Source organism: Apteryx mantelli, chromosome 5 (genome assembly GCF_036417845.1).
Source record: "Apteryx mantelli isolate bAptMan1 chromosome 5, bAptMan1.hap1, whole genome shotgun sequence".
Lineage (NCBI taxonomy): Eukaryota > Metazoa > Chordata > Aves > Apterygiformes > Apterygidae > Apteryx > Apteryx mantelli.
Window position 1 is genome coordinate 37,266,452 of NC_089982.1, and position 20,369 is coordinate 37,286,820.

The 20,369-nt window shown below is 38.7% G+C and overlaps 1 protein-coding gene across 5 annotated transcripts in view; it reads right to left on the reverse strand.

Moving 5' to 3' along the window:
• SH3D19 (SH3 domain containing 19) overlaps positions 1-20,369 on the reverse strand; it is an 87,225-nt gene that overhangs the window by 20,049 nt on the left and 46,807 nt on the right. For 3 of the 5 annotated variants that reach the window (XM_067297813.1, XM_067297808.1, XM_067297810.1), the window contains exons 4-8: positions 16,465-16,507; positions 15,318-15,465; positions 14,925-15,126; positions 13,267-14,265; positions 2,408-2,515 (exon numbers count right to left, since the gene is read on the reverse strand). In XM_067297813.1, coding sequence (XP_067153914.1) covers positions 2,408-2,515; positions 13,267-14,265; positions 14,925-15,126; positions 15,318-15,465; positions 16,465-16,507 — 1,500 coding nt within the window. Of the gene's footprint in view, positions 1-2,407; positions 2,516-13,266; positions 14,266-14,924; positions 15,127-15,317; positions 15,466-16,464; positions 16,508-17,478; positions 17,520-20,369 lie in introns of all 5 variants that reach the window. The other 2 variants (XM_067297811.1, XM_067297809.1) reach the window with 2 other exon arrangements.

The following is a 20,369-nucleotide window of genomic DNA, read 5'->3' on the forward strand; positions in this document are numbered from 1 at the left end:
GTAAAAACGTGTATAGACAGCCCTTACATTTATGAACTAATGACAAATTCCATCCAAATGAAAACTTTCAGTTGCTCATTTCATGAAAAGTACTCTCAGGAAAGAAAGAACAGACAAGAAGATGAAGTATTGTTTGCTTTTAATACTTCAATTGCATTGCCATGATCTAAAAGGCTGGCGAGATGTTTAAAAACAGATCAATTCAAAGATAAGTCTCTCCTTCAGTCTTAAGGACAAGTGTTGGCAATGACTGAGCACAGGGAAAAAAAAAAAAAGGTAAAGTTCTTCCACTCTTCCAGTGGTGAGAACTAAAAACAATGCCCACCAGTAACTGCAAAAGAAATTTCCTGTTATCATACCTTACTGATATATAATGAACACTAGAGATTTATGTATACACACCACTTCAAATCTTAACATATACACAGATGGCTTAATTTCCCTACCTTTACTCTTCATAAAAACAAAATTAAAGGCATTAAAGGAAGAAAGAAGCCTCAATAACTAGAAAGCAAGTGTTATTTTCAGTGATTTATAAGTGTAAAAACTGAAGTGGAAGTTTAATGCTGCCCTTGTAATCACAGCTCAGTAAAAATGCTGATAGGGAACCACTAAAGCACTTGCGCAAATTCCCAAGCATCCAGGTCTCCCCCTTTTTGATAGTGCTGGCTTTCTTGGTTTATTGGAGTTTTTCTTTTTGGTTTGCACTGGTCCTTACAGAACTAATCTCTCTCCAGATCCAGGAAGGCAAAAGACCCCTTGTACTGAGACCATGTGGCTAATGCCCACCTACAAGGTAAATCCTATTAAATCCATGTGTGGAGGTTACACCTTTGTCCAGTTGAAGTTGTCTCATTTTTTAACTTGTAACAGCTTATATCGCTACAGCAGTTCCTATCTGACAAAAGGCTGCTCTGCTTACTTGTAACCTGCTTCTGTTCTCCACATCCCATTAATCTTCCAGGTGCAGCCTCCTACAAAGCAGCATTCACACCCCTCTGACAACTGTAAAGTCCAGTGTGACTGGCAGCCCCTTGTGGGAAGTTCAATTTCCACTAGAGAGCAGCAAGGGACCAGTTTATCTACAAGTTCAAAAGAGAATCCAGTTGAGAAAAAAAAAATAATGAATTCGTGAGGTCATGTTTTGGGGGTTTTTTAAATGGAAATTACATGGAAAGATTTCCTTTGTGGAGAATAATTGAGTCTCAGGTTCTTTATAGCGGTTCATAAACACATTTTTCCAATTGAAAAAGCTTTTTATTTATGCTCAGTTATTAACAGAAAGACTTTTCCTAACAGACTTATCTTCAGTCTCCTCTGCACTTTTAATCATTTCCACTGCATTTCTCACATACACAAAGGAATAGAAAACCTAGAATTTGAGCTGGGAGGGGAAAGGGAAATCTTCTGGAAACAATGAAAGAAAGTGTTAGGAACAATACCACCAGGGCATCTTGTTCCTACAAATTTGGCTGTATACCTACTCAGTGTAGTGAAACATGAGTTTGAAAAATGGGTTTTAAGACACTGTGACATTTCTTCCTAAGCTTCAAGGATAAAACATAAGGCTAAATGTAAGCAACTACTTACTGAAGCATACAAAGATCTCTCACGCCTCTCTGATAAATTCCCAGTCTGTGAGATACTGTCAGTGTTATTTCTAAAGCTGTAAAGAATTGGAGGTGGAGGGCAGTAGGGATAACTATCAGAAAGCTATAGCCAGGACCTTTACACTACAATGAACACATAAGGTTTTGCACCCAAGTTCTTGCATGCTTTTTTTACTCCCTCAGTTACTACCAAAACACTATTGCTTAAATAGCCAGATTTCAGACCCAACATTTCCCTTGACCCTTGTTAATATAAGCTGTGAAAATTATGTTTACATCCTGATTAAACTGTGTTTGAAGCAAAGCTTAATACACTGATGTTGGTCCTCTGACAAGTGCAGGCCCTGCTCCCAGGAAGCATGGGAACAGCATTAAAACATTCTCAGCTGATGTCTGATCATGAGTCAGCTTGACTGAAGGTACAGATCAACAACACAGTTGAGCTGACCAAACAAGCTCGCTTCTGCTGAAAGGGGCTCCCTCACTCTCTGCTGCTGGCCCTTAGATCTCCCCCATCGTATCCCCTCTGATGCATACAAGCTCTGTAAGATTTAAGGAGCGTCAAACTCAGTGCAGGGGAGGGTGCCGACAAAATAGCTGGGAGGCAGGGAGAGGAACATGACTCCCTTCTCCCCCCCAGTCCTTAGACTGCCTCAACTGTCTTGTCAAACAGTGCCATGGGATGCCTTTGACAGCTACTATAGCTAGTTATCAGCAATTCAGTTTGTAAACAGTAAATCCCAGTTAAAAGGATTTCCTGATACAAATTTCACAGATGATTCAGGAGAAGAACTTACATTTCCCAGGTTTAGCTGGTATTCGGATAACAGTGGGTTTCCGGGCTAAAGCTGGTTGAACTGTCTGTTCCTTCGCAGGCTCACTTTTGGAGAGGAGCTGAAATGGATCTAAATGCAAAAAAAAAAAAAAATAAATAAAAATAAAAAAATAATAAAAAAAAATATTTCTTTGTTAAACACAAATCTCACCAGGTATTGCATTCATTACTAAGGATATTTATATTTCATTTCCAAGGGAGTAATCAACAAAAATCTCAGTTTCCAGAGACAATAAACGACAGGCTGATGAAAAGAGAGTAGTCAGCTCTCTCTTTTCTGTGCATCTGCATTCAAAGTTGAGTTAACATAAACATATTCCAGATGCCTTCTGGGATTATCCAAGTCACTGAACAAGAGCAACTGCATTGCTTGATAGTAGGGAGCTGAAATCAGGATGGCTTTAGCGAAACATGTTCTCAAAGCAGTTGCTCTAATATGCAGGCATAACTGAACACATTGGCCAAAAAGTTTTAATCAATAAAATCTTGCCAAAGCTAAAAAGTCAGCACCACAGCAGATAAAATGCCTACAGAAAGAAAACAAAACATAGCATTTAAATATTAGACTGATTACAAAATGTTTTTGCTGTAGAATAACTAATTCACCTTGAAGAGTCTGTGTAATTTTGCTGATTATAAACCTCCTGTCAAGGGGAAGACTGGGGACTGGGAGTCCTGCTTGAGCTCTGCCCGTGTGGTTATCACTCATTCCTGTATAAGCCTGTCCAATCATTCCATCATTTTCCATTGGTAAGATAGAAGCAATGTTTTCTATGCTTAATGAATTTAAGCACTGGTCTCTTTATTAATAGGCACAGGAACATATGTGCATGTAGAAGGCAGCTGTAAAAATACATGTGCATAAATAAAATCCAAATCAACGAGTTCTTTCTTAAGTAGACCTTTGTGTCAAAGAGCAATACTTCATTTATACCTGTTCTACATTATTAACAAATGCTGCCTTTTTCTCTAAATGCTACCCTTTTCTCCGGCATTATCAAAAAGTGCAATAAAATGACAACATTTAACTGCATCATAAATGTATAAGATAAAAAACTGGAGCCCCCTGGCCAGTAAATTCTCCATGACACATATTCACAGTCCCAAAAACTGAGTTTGATCTCTTCCGGTGGCCTTTTCAGATGTGGAGCTCAATAAGATGTTATTTATGGAGTGTCAGAATCACTCAGAGCATGCTGGGCATCTCCTTAAATTCTTCAGGGCTTTTAATAAAACATACCCCTTCCCAAAACTCCTACCACACTTTCTGAACAAAGTTGGAAGCCTGGTATCTGGTTAAATTCTATCTTTATGTTCAACACCTAGAAATAGCTTAAAAAAAAAAAAAAAAAAAAAAAAAAAAAAAGGAACATAGCATGAAGTCATGATTTCTTACAGATAATTTTGGGTACTACAATATAATGCAGTTTATCAACACATTTGAAATTTGAGTCTGGAAATGTAAGTTAGATTTCAGAAAATTCAGAAGTGCAGTATTTACTTATGAACAATCTCATTAAGAGCCATTAAGAGTTTTTAATTTAAAAAAGCTTTGGGATTTGTTTGGAGAGGGGGACGAAGAACTAGTATACTCAAGCTCTACAATTCTACCAAAACCAGATAAACTTCAGACAGAGAAAACACAGGGTAATAAACAGCGTCCGAAACACAGTGTAATGGACTGCGTGACTTGCAGTCCCAGCTCCCCCAGCCTCTGCTGCAGCTCTTCCTTCCCGGGTGCTTCTGTGCGTGGCCGGAGCCGCCCCTGTCCCAGCTCCCTGTGGCCGGCAGCTACCGCGGCCAAGCCTCCCAGCTCGGGAGGCCGTGCCAGCAGCAGAGACACCTCGCGGGTGTGCTCCTACTAGCCCCTTGCTTCAGGCTCTGCTGGTTATGGATATCAATTACCTGTAGCCGTGGGGACTGGGTCACGGTCCCACTCAAAGCCAGGGCGTCCACCCACCAACCATCTCCCCAGATCTGCCTGGGTACCTTCATGTCACATGCTAATTGTGAATCAACGGGTATTGATTCTTGTCCACCCGCTATCTAAAAAAGCTTTGAGCATATACTTGAGGTGACAAGCACCATGACAAGTCAGTGATTTGTCTACGGCTAAAGGCATAGAAGACTATAGCTAAAAGTAAGCTCTGCTCACCGTCTGGACAGAAGATGGCTCTGCCATGTTGCGCCCAAAGACACTGGCGCATCTAGAAATTAGGCAAAGACAGTCAACACCCTTTTAGACAGTAAGGGTAAAACTAACATCTCTTTTATGTTACGGATTACCACTAGTCAGTAGAGGTAACACAGGTGTCTCTTCAGTGAAAGCTGTATCAGAGCATGGGTTTTGCTAGCAGACTCCAAAACACAGACCACGACAGGGCTGTAAGCACTCTGCCAGTATGGTAGTTACAGGAAACAGAAAAAAGCCTGCAGAGATAATTTTCTTTTATTTCTTTATAGCTATGTCTCTTAACCTACCAGCTCTTTAGCCACTGTTAAAATTTCGATTATCTTTAAAAAAGATGTATCTGATTTTAACTGTTAGGCTGGTGTTCAGAATAATTTTAGGGCAACTGAAGAAAATCCAAGCTTTCCACTCCTACAGATGTGACAATCTTGCAGTTATCTGGCAACTCTCCACCCGAGGAAGCCCGAGGTGAAGGGTAAGCACGGCAAAGGTGCCCAGGGCTGCTAGACACAGCAGGAGAGGAGGGAAAACGCCTTGCCATAAAGCACCTCTTGCGTTAGCGTTCTGCACAGGGGTGGAGAAGGTCCTACATCAATGATAAGGGAATAATTTTCAAAAGCCTCTACCTTATAAAGGCATATCCATAGCGAGATCAAATGGGACAGACTACTCTAAACAACCAAAATAATCACAGGGTTATATTCTTGTAAATGAGGAGATTTAAAATTGTACGAAATTACCAGTTGTCAGCTGTTAATCATTTCTATGGTTTTCTCAATCATTCAGCAGGTGGCTGAGGTCTCCATATCAATAATTCTGAGAGAAGTCATTTTTAAATTTCAGTTTTTAACATTCTCCACCTGAGGCTCAGAAATCATTCTGGGAACCTTAGTTTTTTCACTCATTATCTGACGTGCAATTATCCTGTTGCCACCTCATAATTAGTTCAACCTCATTACCTTGTTTGTGCCATCCCATTCCCCCGTGTTGAGTCTGCAGCAGAAACTGGCTGAGTAAACGACTCTGCTGCTTTGCGCAATGGGGCTGACAGCATATGAATTTTTTATGTTGTTTAACGACAGTTTGGCATGGTTTGAGCATAATTCATGGAAGTGTGAAAACAGATTTGTTAATATACTCATTTAAAGCATCTCAGTTCGAGGAAATTAACTTGCCAGGCATTTTTCATAATACATATCAGAAGACTTCTATCAATCTTTTATTAATAAACTTTTTAAATGATATTTACTGCCTGCGTTTTCCTTAGTCTCACTTTCTACAGCTTTTGTTTCAAAAGTTTATTTGATAACATTTTACTGTGCTTGTTCTCAGGTAAGACGAATGAAAGCTAGGTATCCAAATACACTGTATATCATCTCATGCTTGCGACAGCTTTGCTCACCCACTCGCGTTTATCATCCTTGCTCGCAATCAGAAATGAGCAGGCTACCGACCAGCCATTAGCTTTTACCCATGTGAACGGGATGGATGGCTAGCTTTCTGAAGCAATTCTTGGTCATCTCTAAATAGAGGGTAGTATGATGGTAACAGATATCTCAGCAGTAATAAGTGGAATCTCCAAACAAATCAGATGGGGAAAAGTTGGAAACACAGAGTAACGTTACCTGCTCGGAAGAAGCCTCTTTGAAGAAGTTCAGTCCTGTAAAAAGCACTCTCAGGACATACAAGAACAATGCAGTATGAAATGTGTTGATGCTGCCACTACAGTGCTTGCCACTACAGAAGTATGCAGTGTCTACTCTCAATGTTTAATTAAAACAAGCAAACAAAAAAACACCCTAAATCAGCTATTAAAGGCAAGACTCACACATTCCCTTCACACAGACCACAACTGTCATCTGGGTCTTCTAGGAAAAGAGAGTAGGTCTAATCCTCATTAACACAGCTTTACTAAAGCAAGCAGTCTCGCCTTTGTGGAAGCACACTTCACCCACACACTGAGGAATATTTTCAACAGGCTTCTCCTAGAAAAACAGCCAGTGACTCAATGGAAATCTGACAGATTTCCATTGTTTCCAGTTTCCAGGAACAGGATAGTGCTGAACAACTACCATGAAATACTACATTACAACTGAAAGTCTGACCATTCAGACGTTACGAATCTCAACCTATCTATAAGTATGAATGGATGTACTAGCACAGGTATTCTAGCTAAACTGAGTGATTTTCCCTATCTCAGTTTTTCCCCAGTGTTTTTCTATCAGAAAATTTTTCAGTTCACTGTTATTAGAAATGGTATTTCTGACACAGAAAGAATAATATGGACTACACAGCCTTTCTCAAAATATGCAATTTACAACTCCCTGCACGAAAAACACCCTGATCAGGCCATGACCATGTTTCTCAATACACTGGGAGATTAAAAAAAAAAAAAAAAAAAAAAAAGGGCTTCTCAGCATTATCTTAACAGTAGGCGAGTAGACCAGGTCACTCAATAGGAGGGGATACTGTATTCAGGAGGAGAGCTAGTATGGCTTCAAAAATTATTTCAGACTTAAAATTGGAGGAAAGACAAGCAAATGTGCTCTCATAATGTTCTAGGATTTCTTCCTCCCCCATCCACACAGATATTTTTCATTATTAGCCCAGTTATTGGGGCAGAGGCCAGGAACACACTGTGTGGCCCTGCTTCAACCAAACATATATAGTTCATGAGGCCAAGGAGATTTGCTTTACCCGATATGGCACAACTAGTCACAAAGGTATTTGCATGGGCTAGTAAAAACTTCTTGTAAGTAACAACCTTTACATGTAAATAGCTTTTCCAATGTGGTTGACAGTATTAATTTTGCCTGTTCACCTGCTTATGTTGTTGTACAACAAGCACACAGCACAGGGGAGCAAGCACACAGTGATTTCAATAAATTTTATCATAAGCCTTATCTTTCCTCCCAGAAACATTGTGTCCAGATGTCTAAACAGAAATTTCAGACTTCTCACACATTAACCAGATTAAAAAAGAGTTGTGCAAAGACTTAAGGACAGGGAGAATTCATCTGGCAACAGTCCTTGCTACTTGGAGAAGAGAAAATGTAATGAACTACTTGCATAGGTTTTAGACACTGCTCCTTGTTCACTGCTGACATCTGATGGATCACAACAAAAAAGGCAACTCAAGGCCAGCTATCATTTTTTTTGAAGAATGAGTCTGGTCCAAAGAACAAATGATGTTTACAGGATACCTGCAGAGCTTGCAGAAGGAGCCTAGCAATCAGCATGACGGAAGTGCATAAAGTCACAGATCTTATGTAGGGTTTGATGTTCTCTGGAAGGTATCAATAAAATTTGCTGAGATGCAACAGAAGATCCAACATAAGGGTACTGGTTGAAAAAACAAGATGTTCTCAGAGTGATGAAATATTTCATCTAAGGTATTAGAAAACAGACACAAATCAAATTTACTACTAGACCAGCAAAATCTCTTGGCATACCATAACACTTAATAGCAATAGAAGCATTTTGGGAGTGTAGAACTACAGCACTATACAATATACAAAGAGATAGCTATAAATGGACCTGCTCTGAGCTTTGACTGTCAGATGGCTTTTGTCACTTCTGTCTCAGAAACTGCAGGAATGCTCACATCTACTATCTGTGTCTCTTAAAGCACAACAGTTGAGTCTACTACTACCTTGCCCATACTACCAGAGGTGATAATGACTAGTCCTTGGGTGCTTTTGGCATCAACAGTTGAAATTTTTGACTTTGATTACGTGACTATAATTTAAAAAAACGTATGTTTGCTGAACTCAGATCTAAGGTCACCTCCTCTGGTAACAGTGGAGTCACTTCCAAGCTTCCTGCAGGCTCCAGCTGCTCACTAAGCAAATATCTGTAGGGTTTGAAGAGATGACGGATGCTTACTACCACTGCTGTTGGAGATCACCAATCTTTTAGCAAAACCAACAGGACACAGCACACACCCATACATCAACTCCAGTCCACAGTACAATATCTTAAGACAGGCCTGTTTTTATCAGTGGTTTAAACCAAATAGTGGATTAAAATGGATGAGGCAATGTCACTCTGCTCTGGGGATACTTTTGGCAGTAAGGCAAAAAGAAGAGAGGTAACTTTTTAAAATAACCACAAGAAGACTCATTGGAAGTAACATAGCAGAACCATAAGAAAAGCTACATTATTTTTAAGATAAGTCTGGACTAATCTACCACTTAGAAATATCCTAGGTCTTTCCCCCCTGCCTCAGAAGCAATGAAAAGCAAGCAGCTGGGCAATGTCCCCATGGCAGACAAATTTGGAGCTATTGAAGCAGCAGGTCTGAATTGGCTACAATGTCACAGAGACACCATCATTCATGCCACAAGAAGAAACAACATGTATAGATGGATAGCAGTCACTGATTTGGTTGTTTTTTCCCCATACAGGCCAAACTGAACCTTCATACTGTGAGGAAAGCAGCAAACCACTTAAGAAATGCAGCAACTGTATTACTATTAGAACTGAAATACACTAATAGGACGAAGATAATGAAAGAGAAAGCTGTCTCCTGCTGGTAAGGCAAGACACTATCTCTGAATTACTTTTCAGAGCATTTGGTTTAAATTGAGTTCTGGTGTATCAGGAATAGAGCAATCAGTGAATTATATGACATCTGAGAAAGAGAGCGAAAGAAAAAAAAAAGAGCGAGAGAGAAAAAAAAAAAGAATAACTCTCCGCACAGGAAGAGAATGGAAATATTCTAGCAAAATCACCTCCACATTTTAGTTTAAATATAAGCTTTTAATGCATTGTTACCTTATTTTCCTTGTCTGAAACGTATCAGAACACTTAGCAAGCAGGCACACTACACTCTTTACATAGCAATCAATGTAAGCTATAGTGTGTATATATATATATATATATATACACACACTGTACAGCATACTATATATACAGTATACTGTATATATACTACACAGTACATATATTATATACTATATACAGTATATATAAGTGCAGTAAAATCCTGGACCTACTGAAGCCATGGAACTTCTACTCACTTCAACTTGCACTAGGATTTCATTTCTGAGCCTTTGTAAAAACAGATTAGTGAGAAAAGAGCCCACCTCACAGATCACTGAAACTTTTAACCTTAAAGAATATCCCAGGGACTGCACAAATCCCCATTTATCAGCTATAAAAGAAATCTAAAAATACCCCTGACAATCCAAAATATCACAACCATCATCAAAGCATTAACACATCAAGATTTACAGTCCCAAGCAGATGCATTCACATTCTAAATGACTGACTTGAACGTGAGTAATTTCATTAGGATGCAAATGCCTTTGAACATTATCTCCAGCCTTTGAGTCCAAAATTATACGGTTATTTAAAACTGGCATCAATTTTGGCTACTGATGAAAGGAGGTGTCCTACAGACTTGTCATTCCCAACTTCTCTTTTCTGGTGTTTCCCTTGTGCCAGCATCAGAGACACGAATTGGATACGAGGCTCTGCCACAATTTACTTCTGAGTCTCCGAGCTGTTGAGCCTCTCATGCTCTGGTGGACTTCAACTGGCACAGTGGATGCTGAAAGCTTTGAAAGTATTCTTGGTACCCAGAGTCTCTATTTGCACCACAAGGATGATTATCCCTTCCTGAATAGGCTGGAAAAGATAAAATCTTTAATGTTTGGGTAAGAGCAAGCTCACTCTACAAACAGTGGTGCTCTTGGAGATGCTATCAAACACTGATGAAAGCCACAGCTACCACAACTCTGCCAACGGAGAGGGGATTATGGGACTGCCCGAGGGAAATCTGGAAGAAAATCATCCAGCTAGCTACAGTAGTTAAACTACTGGTCAAATACTGATAGTTAAACCGGTGAAACTACAAACTGGTTTGTAGTTAACATGCTTGATTTTGGCTAAGTAGATAATGTTCAAATATCTTCTACTCCTCTGGTGATGGTAGGCTCCTGTTGGAGGTAGCTGATGTTATCTGTCCGTCAAATTGCTGTGGTGACCCTGAATTTGTTTCTGTTTTATCTTTTCAGTTATATGCTCAAATCAACTCCTGCACCCTTCCCACCACCAGCTGAACAACTTGCCTCCTTACTTTTGCATCAGGTCTTAACAGAAGCAGTTAATTTATCTGTCTGTCCAGTTCTATCACGTTAGTCTAAGCACCAGACACATTTGTGCTGCAATTCAGAAGAAAAAATTAAGTTTCATGAACGTTGTAATCTGTGATGTAAAACTGCTTTTTGACAAACAAGTTGTTGGTGCTTAGTTTCAAACACCACTGCATAAAAGCCTTCTTCATTTCCTAGTGTTGCCATAACAAGCAGAGTTCTGTCATTTTGCTAAGTAATGACAATGACAAATACGTAAGAAATGCAAAGGTCTGGGGAACTGGGAGCAAGATTATAGCTTCTCCTCCTGCCTTTACCAAATATTTTGCTGTGGATCCATCTCGCAAATCCTGAGCTGTTCCTATGGGAACACGAGAAATAGCTAGTGTTAGTGCTGTATGCTGCCTCGTTTTTCAGAAAGTCAGTGTTTTCCTCGTGGATGCTTTGTCAAGACATAGCACTGGCATCAAGGCTACAGGATGGGGTCTTGAGCTCACAGACAGCTGCAAAAATCTGGAATGAACCCTAATTTTACACTCTACTAAAGGAATAATGCTATCAGACCTTTTTCTCTTTAGTAAATAAGAAGAGATGGCAGCAAAGATGCCTTTTTATTAAACCAGTAAAATCATGGACAGTTGACTAAAGAAGAAGTCAGGAAACTATTAGCTGAATAATTCTTCTGTTAACCATAAGAATGGTATTTTCTTCTTAAATAAGTCAAGAATATCACCTAGGATATCAGAATGGTGAAGTAAGTGCCATTCTTACCATTTCATCACAAGAGCTGGTTTCTCAGGTGATTTTCTTTGGGATCACAGAACTTCTCATTTTAAAGAGGAATTAATGTTATTTAATTTTTCCAGGCTGGAGAGAGGCAGTTTTTTAGGGTAAAAAGCCAAAACATCATTTTCCTTTTTTATATGTTCCCAAAATTAAGAATTTTCTTTTCTTGCCTGCTACTTAGAGCACTTAGATTTGCCCTTTGTTTGTTGCATCCCTTAATCAAAAGAAAATAATTGAAACTGCAAGTTCTACCCTAAACACATGGAAAACAATCATCTTCTCATGTGCTTCTAACGTTCTTCTAAACCATCACATGCACAATGGCTGTTCTGTAACTACAGTCTCCAAAAGAGATGACTGCAACTCTATCCCCAGCTAGATATTGTCAGTCATACGCTTCCTTGAGGTAAACAGGAAACACATCTCATCATCCAGTACTCCTCCCTCTTTCTGGGCTTGGCACAGCTCCTGCAGGGCTCCTGGAACCTGTCGGTCCAAGAAGAAATGGACTCGTACCCGTGCTGAGCTGGTCACCTCTCCTGCAGGACCTTCTGCTGCTACAAGAATGCTCATTTCAGCCCTATTTCATGGCTTTCACAAATGCCCTCAGATCCGTATGTCCATGCACACCACTCTCAACAGTACAGAACTGTAAGGGACTTTCTACATCTGCCTTGAGGTTTTTATGCCAATACAGAATAAAAGCGGTAACAAATCAGAACTTCATCTAACGATATAATCCACAAACCATAACGAAATCACAATTCCTAACAACCACTAATAAAGATTTACCATGACAACTACATAGTATTTATGTATCCCTTTTCAGAGAGCTGAAATGTTTAATGATAAAAGAGGCAAAAACAGATTAAAAATCATAGTTCTTCTTTTAAACACGCATCTCGTACAACATACCATTTGCTTTAAAGCAGAACTCTCTCTGGATTGCAATAGGGCTGAATAGGCTAAATCAGGACATGCTTGAATACTAGTAGGGAAAAATCCATTGCTGTAAAATTCAGTGACAGCCTGACACTCATCTGTGTCTTAAACTACCTAAAATACCTCTAAAAAAATGGCCTCAAGTGCTTATTGGAATCAACTAAGGTTTATGAAAGGGATGTAGCTGTAGTAATTAATCTATCCATATGAAATAATTAGTTTCACTTCACAGAAAAATTTGAAGTTGTATAACAAAACACACTCCACATGACAAGACAATGCACAAGGATAGGGAAGAGAAAATAGACAGACACTTGTGAAAAGGACAGAATATTCCAGTATGTTTGACAGCAATTTTCCCCAAATGTGATAAACATTGCTGCTCCTCTAGATGACCTAATGCAACAAATATCTACACATACACTACATTCAGGAGGTCTCCAATATAGAATGTGGGCCCTCAAATAAATTATTTGGATTAGAGAGCAAAAGACAAGATGGCCCAAGCTCCTGAGAGAGAGTTGTGACACTTTCTGGAAGAGACATCTGGCACACAACTTTATCACTATTTTAGCTATCATGTAATGAAACCAGCAAGCAAGTTCTGAGATTTATACAGTCTAGAAACCTTCTGAGTCTCAAAATCCAAGTAATTTCATAGAGATTTTGACATAATGGCAAGCAAAGAATTTCATATATGCAAATAAACCCTGTCAGGACAGGCAGAATAGATGGACATAATTCACATAGTATCATACACCTGCAAACTAACCACAGTGACAGTTTTAAAAAGTTTATTCTTACCTGCTGCTGCCTCAGAACTGCTGCTATCTTTAACTACACAAACTGGACTTAGGGGCAAAACATCATCATCAAAACTGATCAGATCTCCTTCCACATCTAGTTTACTTTGCAAAGCAGGTGCTGAGGAGTTGGTTGCCAGCGACTCCCCCAGAGACTTGAAAGCTTTTTCTTGGGCAGATACAGAAAGACGGGGAGCAGCAGTAATTGGTTTTACTGAGGCCAAAGAAAGGACAGGATTTTCTGCATAACGTGACTTTTTGGGAACAAGTGGCCTCGGAGCAGGAACAGGAAATTTCTTTTGTCCATCACTGTTCTCTGCAGCTGACCCACTTCTTGCATCAACAAAATCGCTACTAATACTTTTTACAAGGCCAGGTTTTGGTTTTTTTGGCAGTTCAGGTTTGGTTACAACACTGCTCCCAACTACTTCAGGTTGAGGCTGCAATTCTTTGGAAGAAGGTGTTGACCTGCTTTCTGTCCATGAATCCCAATCTCCTGAAACTCTGCTTACACCTGGCTTCGGAGCAACTACTGGCTTCTTTGCAGTTACAGATCTTGGGGTGAATGATCGTGGAGCAATTTCTGGTTTTTTTGAGGATCCTGAGGTATCATTAGTTGCTTGGGATTCAAAAGCTTTGATCCTTGAAACAACACTATTTTGGCTTTTTTCTGTACTCATGATGTCCATTGCCAAGTGATTGTCCAGTAAGCTATCATCTAAGAGAGATGACTGCTGAGTTGGAGGTTGCTGCCTTCTGGTGGTAGCCTGATTCACTTCTTCCCCATTGTCTGGTATTCTACTTTCAGTATTTTTGACCACAGGTCTAAGATTGCTTTTTGATCTTGGCTTTGGCACAGGACATATCACAGCATTGGGATTTTCTTGGCACCTCTGACCTTCAGAAATTTCAAAGACTATTAAGGGAGTCTCATTTTCTGAAGGAGACCTATTCAGGAGAGATGCAGAAGGCCTAGGAGGTTTGAGAGGACTCTGCCCTGCTAAAAGAAAAAAAATGGTTTCTGTTATCTATTCCAGCACACTTTACATTATTTTTGTCACCCATTACAATAGGAAACCTGATGATTTTCATTCAGAACATATTGCTGCTTGTGAAATTTTGCAATTCTCATTCTAAAAAGATACATTAAAAATACCAATTATAGGAAGAAGCTGATGGGTGCTGAAATGCATGAAATCTACAGGTTATGAGTTCAAAACTACTTTTAGCTCACAGCACAAGGGTGCTATGTGAGCAATGTCTCAACCAAAGAACAGTACAGCGACTTTCCCAGTTGAGTTTGTACACTTTTCAGTGTGTGTAACACTGCTGTTATTCTGACTGGAGGTCTGAGCTCCTCTGGGTCCAAAGCAAGCGCCATTACGGCTAAACGGACTGAATTGAGCAAAACTTCAAGGATTTTTATTGTAAAGTCATAAAGACACATATATTACATCTTCATTACAGAACAAGTTTTAATTAATGTCTAACCTATATGGCAGTTCTTCAGAAGAGAGGAGCTCTACAGGAACGTATAGAAGTAATTACTCCCAGAAATTTCACTGTTATTCATGTAAATTGCTGCACACATCAATAATGAAGAGCATCTTCACGAGACAGAGTAAGGCTTTCGTCAATGGAAAATCCAAAAAAGCTCACCTGGATAGCGTGCAGATTCCCAGCATGCAGGCAGACTGTTTTTTACATTACTTCCTGGAAAATGGCTAATTAGTTCCTCTGGAAAGTCAGTTTGTGTTGCAGAAGTAGTGGTATGTCTAGGAGCAGCAGCATTATTGTTATTTGTTGTATTGACTTGCACTTGATTGATTTCTTTTATCACCTGCTCATAAGATGGTGGAAGCTACAAAACAAAAAGATAAAAATTTATATATGTTCAAAGGTGAACAAAAAAGCTTATAATTTAAAAATACTAAATTAACATGTAATTAACAGAAGAAAAGAGCCCTGTCACAGATAATATTGTTTCTCTTTAACTTAACGTGCTTTTTACCTTTAAAATCAAACACACACCTCATGTAAACATGTGCTCACCTCAGCTGGAATAAGATCATTTGTTCTCCACTGAGCATGAGACGAAGCAGAAGGGAATCCTAATCCCTGGGGAGTGACAGGGCTTACACCTGGAAACCAGGAGGATGGCCGGAGGGGTTCAGCAGCAACTATTGTAATTTCAGGACGCCTGGAGATTAAGGCAAAGGGAATAACTATTTAAAAATGTGTTAGTTAGTTATTTTAAACATAAAAGCGCATGGTTTTCTCAGGATGGGAAATCAGAAGGCTTCACACCTTTGTGGCTTAACCAAAGATACCTTTCACGATTTCAGAGCAACTTACCTGACCTTTTTATCAAGCACTTAGGCTTCCAATCAAAGCACCTAATTAAATGCCTAAGCCAAAAAGTAGGTTTATTGGCTTCAGTGAAATAATTTACATGCTTAAATACAAGTGTAACTTAATTAGATGGAACAAGCCTTAGTCTTCATGGGATAATGAGAGCTGATCATGAGCTTGCCCTTAGCCTGCTGCAACGTGAAGACAACAGGGTAGTTAAAACTACTTGTCTACCCTGAGACTTCACGGGGAGGGGACCACCACTGATCTCTCAAATCTGGCACAAAATACATTTTGAGAAGTGAGTTTTGAGAGTAGATGAAGCATCTGCTATGGAAGCCTCTGTCTGCTAATAGAAAAACAGTGCAGAAATGTAACTTTTAAAACTGTTTTAAAAAAGTGAGAGGGATACAGCTCATTTACTCCTAAAATTATGACAGACTCAGTTCACCAGCTATCCAGGTTGGTGACCTACTTTCTCAATATCCTTCGAGAAACTGGAAGGAAGTCTGAATGTGTATTTATTTACATTGCCAAGTGATCCCATAAATAGATGTCAGGAAAGTAAAAGTAGATGGTTAGTTGACTGAATTTTTTTTTAAAATATCTTTTTAAGACACACAGAAAACTTGACCAGAAAACTCCTCAAACCCTTAAGCCACCCTGTGCTTAAGAATCACAATATTTCTGTTTTATTCCAAGTCTAATTTATTTTAAAAACAAAAAGGAAAGTGAGATGGAAAAAAATAAACTGGAGGAGAACGTAATACATAAAAAGTAATACTGTGACACAATCTAATAAGCTTTTCAACCACATATAATTGTAATATAAATAGCTGCATCATACCTTCTATCCCTCTGCTGCTCACTATGGTTAGAGGTCCGAGAAGCTATTTAAATAAAATAAAAATTTTTAAAAGGTTAAAATACACTGTCACAGCAATAAGATGAGGATAATAGCATATCCCTTACCAATCCACCATAAATGAAACTGAGAGTATACAGCATCAGATCATGAATTCTAGATTTTAAGAATGGCCATGTTCAAACAAAAATTATTTGTATTAAATATGAGAGGATGTTTTTAAAAGGTTGAGGGTGCAGTTTCATAGTCAGTTTAAGTCATTCTATACATTCTATACATATATTCTGAGTTACCACCAAAAGAGATGGTCCCATCCCCTTTCTTCTTCTTCCTTGCAATGTGTTCCTGCCTTGTGCGCTGTGGTGACCCCAGAGTTGGAACTTGTTTTTTTTTCATTAGTTACAACAGTCCATCAATGAAATATGGAAAAGCGCTAAACACATCTGGCTTTGCTTTTGAGAGCTCATTTCCGAGATGTGTTCTTTTATCCCTTTTTTGGGGAGGTAACAAAAATGATATTTTTTAAAGAAATAAAAGCACTAAGGCCCAAAATTTAAAAAACTCTTTCACCCTCCTTATGTAAAAAAAAAAAAAAAAAAAAAAACCTCTTCTTTTCTCACATCGTATATCCTCAGATAGAAATTTACCAAAACATAATCACTTGCGGATTAAGAGTCACCAATATATTTTTTTCAAACCACTGTGTTTTAAGTTACATAAAGTAAATAAATCCTGACCTCTTCATTTTTCTATTTTTGCCATATTTATATTCAAATAATTTTTCTCAATGGCCACATTACTTTTTCATTTTGATCAAGAAAAAAAGGAAATTAGTGGAGGGACAAATTTTTGCATAGCAAATGCAATTTAGGAAGTGGTAGAGTCTTATTGTGCCAAAGCTGACAACTGTGCTGTTCCTGTGCCATCACAGAATCAGAGCTGAAATCAGCAAAGCATACTTGATTTAAGAATCACATAGTGCAGTGTCAGACATACCTCTTCCACGGGGCATTTTTGATGTGCACTATTCATGAGTGCTAGAGGAAAAAAAGAAGGGGTTACAGAAGAGGAAGAGGAGGTGAAAAAGAAGAAGAACAAACAAAGGCTTCAGAGTGACAGAAACCATGATCAAATGGGTTAGTCGCACAAGGAGAGTGCACATGCCAGTGTCTTAGACGGACAACTGCAATGCCTATTCGCAATACAGTGGCTTAATTAAAATTGAAGCAGATTTTATTTCTAGATTCATGCTGATTTTAACAACGGGAGTTTAGAAGTCTCCTCTGCAATAAATTAACAGTGAAGAATTCAACCGATTATGGAAAAGTCCACTGTAGGGTTCAATGAAGTGCTACTGTAGGAATGAGGGAGGGGAAGTCAAACTTCTTTGAATGCTCTATTTAGTCTAAAATCATGCTCTGTTTGGGTCTGAGCTTTTTCCTTTCCCAAAAGAGAGAGAAGAAAAAAGGAGGGATCTGACCCAGATCCAGTGAGGCTGGGATCCCACAATTTGTACTCACACCTCACTGAGAAGTGTGCTCAGACATGCTGATCCACCTAGGAGGCAGCAGGTATGCCAGAAACGTCTCCGAGTTTCTGGCATAATCACATGACTCCTAACCCAGCTCCATAAAAATCATTTGACTTAAAAAAATATATATATACTCCTACCTAAATGATACCTCAGCTTCACTTTCTTTTCCACACACCTTAACACAAGCATTGATATTACCCACTCATTTGGGGGAAGGGGGAAGAAAACCAACCTCTTCAAGTTTACTTTTGCAAGAGGATGGAAGAAAGTGTTAATTTGGTAAAAGTATTCAATACAACTGCTTGGGGTACATCCAAATTACAATGATAAGGGCATTAGAAATGAAAACCAATTAATGAGGGATGTACAACTGAACTGATAAACCTGTCAACTTCTTTCATTTCGTCTTCATTGCTAGATAAATTCTACGCGCTATTTTGACCTGCGGGACTCTGAAAGTACTTCTATTTATTTAAGTTATTAATACAAATAAACAAACAGACAAACAAATGTCTAGAAGACCTTTCTCCCTCCTGGACAGGGGCAGAAAACTACAGTGGGGTGCACGGATCTAGGGTAATCCATCAAACTCCAAATCTCAAGTAAGGAGGTAAACTCACTTGAAATTAACATCACTTAGAATATTTCTATAAAAATAATTTTACTAGTAGATACAAAATATCAAATCTGTCTCTTCAAAAGGGTTAACTCCTAAGCCATCATATACATTTTGACACGGCACCTATTGCTTGAAGAAAAAAATCTTACAGACATTTATGGAATTAAGCTACTTGCACGTATATAAATATTTAATACAAACATTAATTTCTTAAGGAACTTGACTAAATTCTTCACTCCTTCCCTCCATCAACCCCTCCTTTCTTTTTGCTTTTGCATTTTTGTTACAACCTTAGGAACCTCAAGTGTGGCCATTCATGCTTTTAGTGCATCTTTTGTTTTGGAAGCTCTTAAGTCTCCACAGAAGGAGCAGAGGTGAAAGCTCTTTCATCTCCTGCTCTCAAATATTCCTTGGAGTTCAACAAATGCTAGGGAAAACAAAATACGAATTGTCTAAATAACCCTTGCCTCCTGGCTTGAACAGCTTTCATTTCTTTACCATTTCAAAGAAATGGATTTGAATTAAAAAGTGTATGAGAGATGACATGAATTTTAAAAATACAACACACACCTGATTCAAAAACAAACAAAAAAGCTCGGCCATTTTTCTGGCCTTGTTATGGTCTTTTGATGTTGTAAGTCTATTCTTCATTCCCTTTACGGTTTCTCCGGAAAAATTTTACCCCCAGATTTCAAATTTTACTCCCAGATTTCAAATTATGACACCTTTAAGATTTTAAAAGTTGCTCAATCAGGTCAATGAAAAAGTATTTCAACCCTGAGTTACATATTGATAGCTAAGATAGTTGGCTCCTCAACTTCCACACAAAGAAATTCTCAGCGTGAGAAGTGTTGGGATTTCCAGGAGCATGTATTTAGAGGTATTTAAGTGAAAGGTAAGCAAAGTAGTTAAAGCAGGGATAGGAGAGGAAAAATCCAACCCATAAAACTCACGCTTTTCCTCCTTGTAACTTTGTTGGTCTCAGGGAAGAAAAAAAAAAAAGTCAAATCAACCCATAATATTTTCACTAGAAATACTTACTTCCATTAGTGTCAAGGAAGCATCCAAATGTGTTTAATCTAGCACAGTAGTGTTTAATACCTCATCTGCAATCCTAAGTAAAGGATTAATGATAATACTGTAAATAAAGAACAAATCAGTGACCTATCTTTCTTACAAGTCCTACTTACTGAGTTTTATCCATTTGTTTTTGGATGTGTAGTGGCAAAGGGTACTCCATTTGTGCTATATACTTAAGTTTTGCAATGTTTTTCTTCTCCTACTTCCCCTCTGGGCAGTATTTTTGCAAGGGTAGTTAATATTTTCCTTTACATTTGAAACACACACAGACTATGGGGCAGGAGGCATTTTAAGCTAAGAGGTCAATATGCTAGCATAGGTAGCTATTATACCACAGACTTGTAAGTTACTGTGATATAAAAGAGTTGGTGGCAACAGCAGTCTGACATGCATTTTAGAGTCTTTTGAAGAGAGCTGGGCTGAAATTTGTAGTCTTTTAGGCAAGCTTTTTAGGCAATACAAAGGCAACTATGAAGTTTGTTCAGGAACCTGCTCAGAGATACCATCCTGCTGTGAGCACTGAGTGCTTCCACAATATAAACACTGCATAATCATTTTTATATACCCATTAGCAAACCCATATGAAATACTGAATAGTTTTGTCACTGTAGACTCACTGTTTTAAAAGCAAGCTTCTTTTACCATCAGAGATTG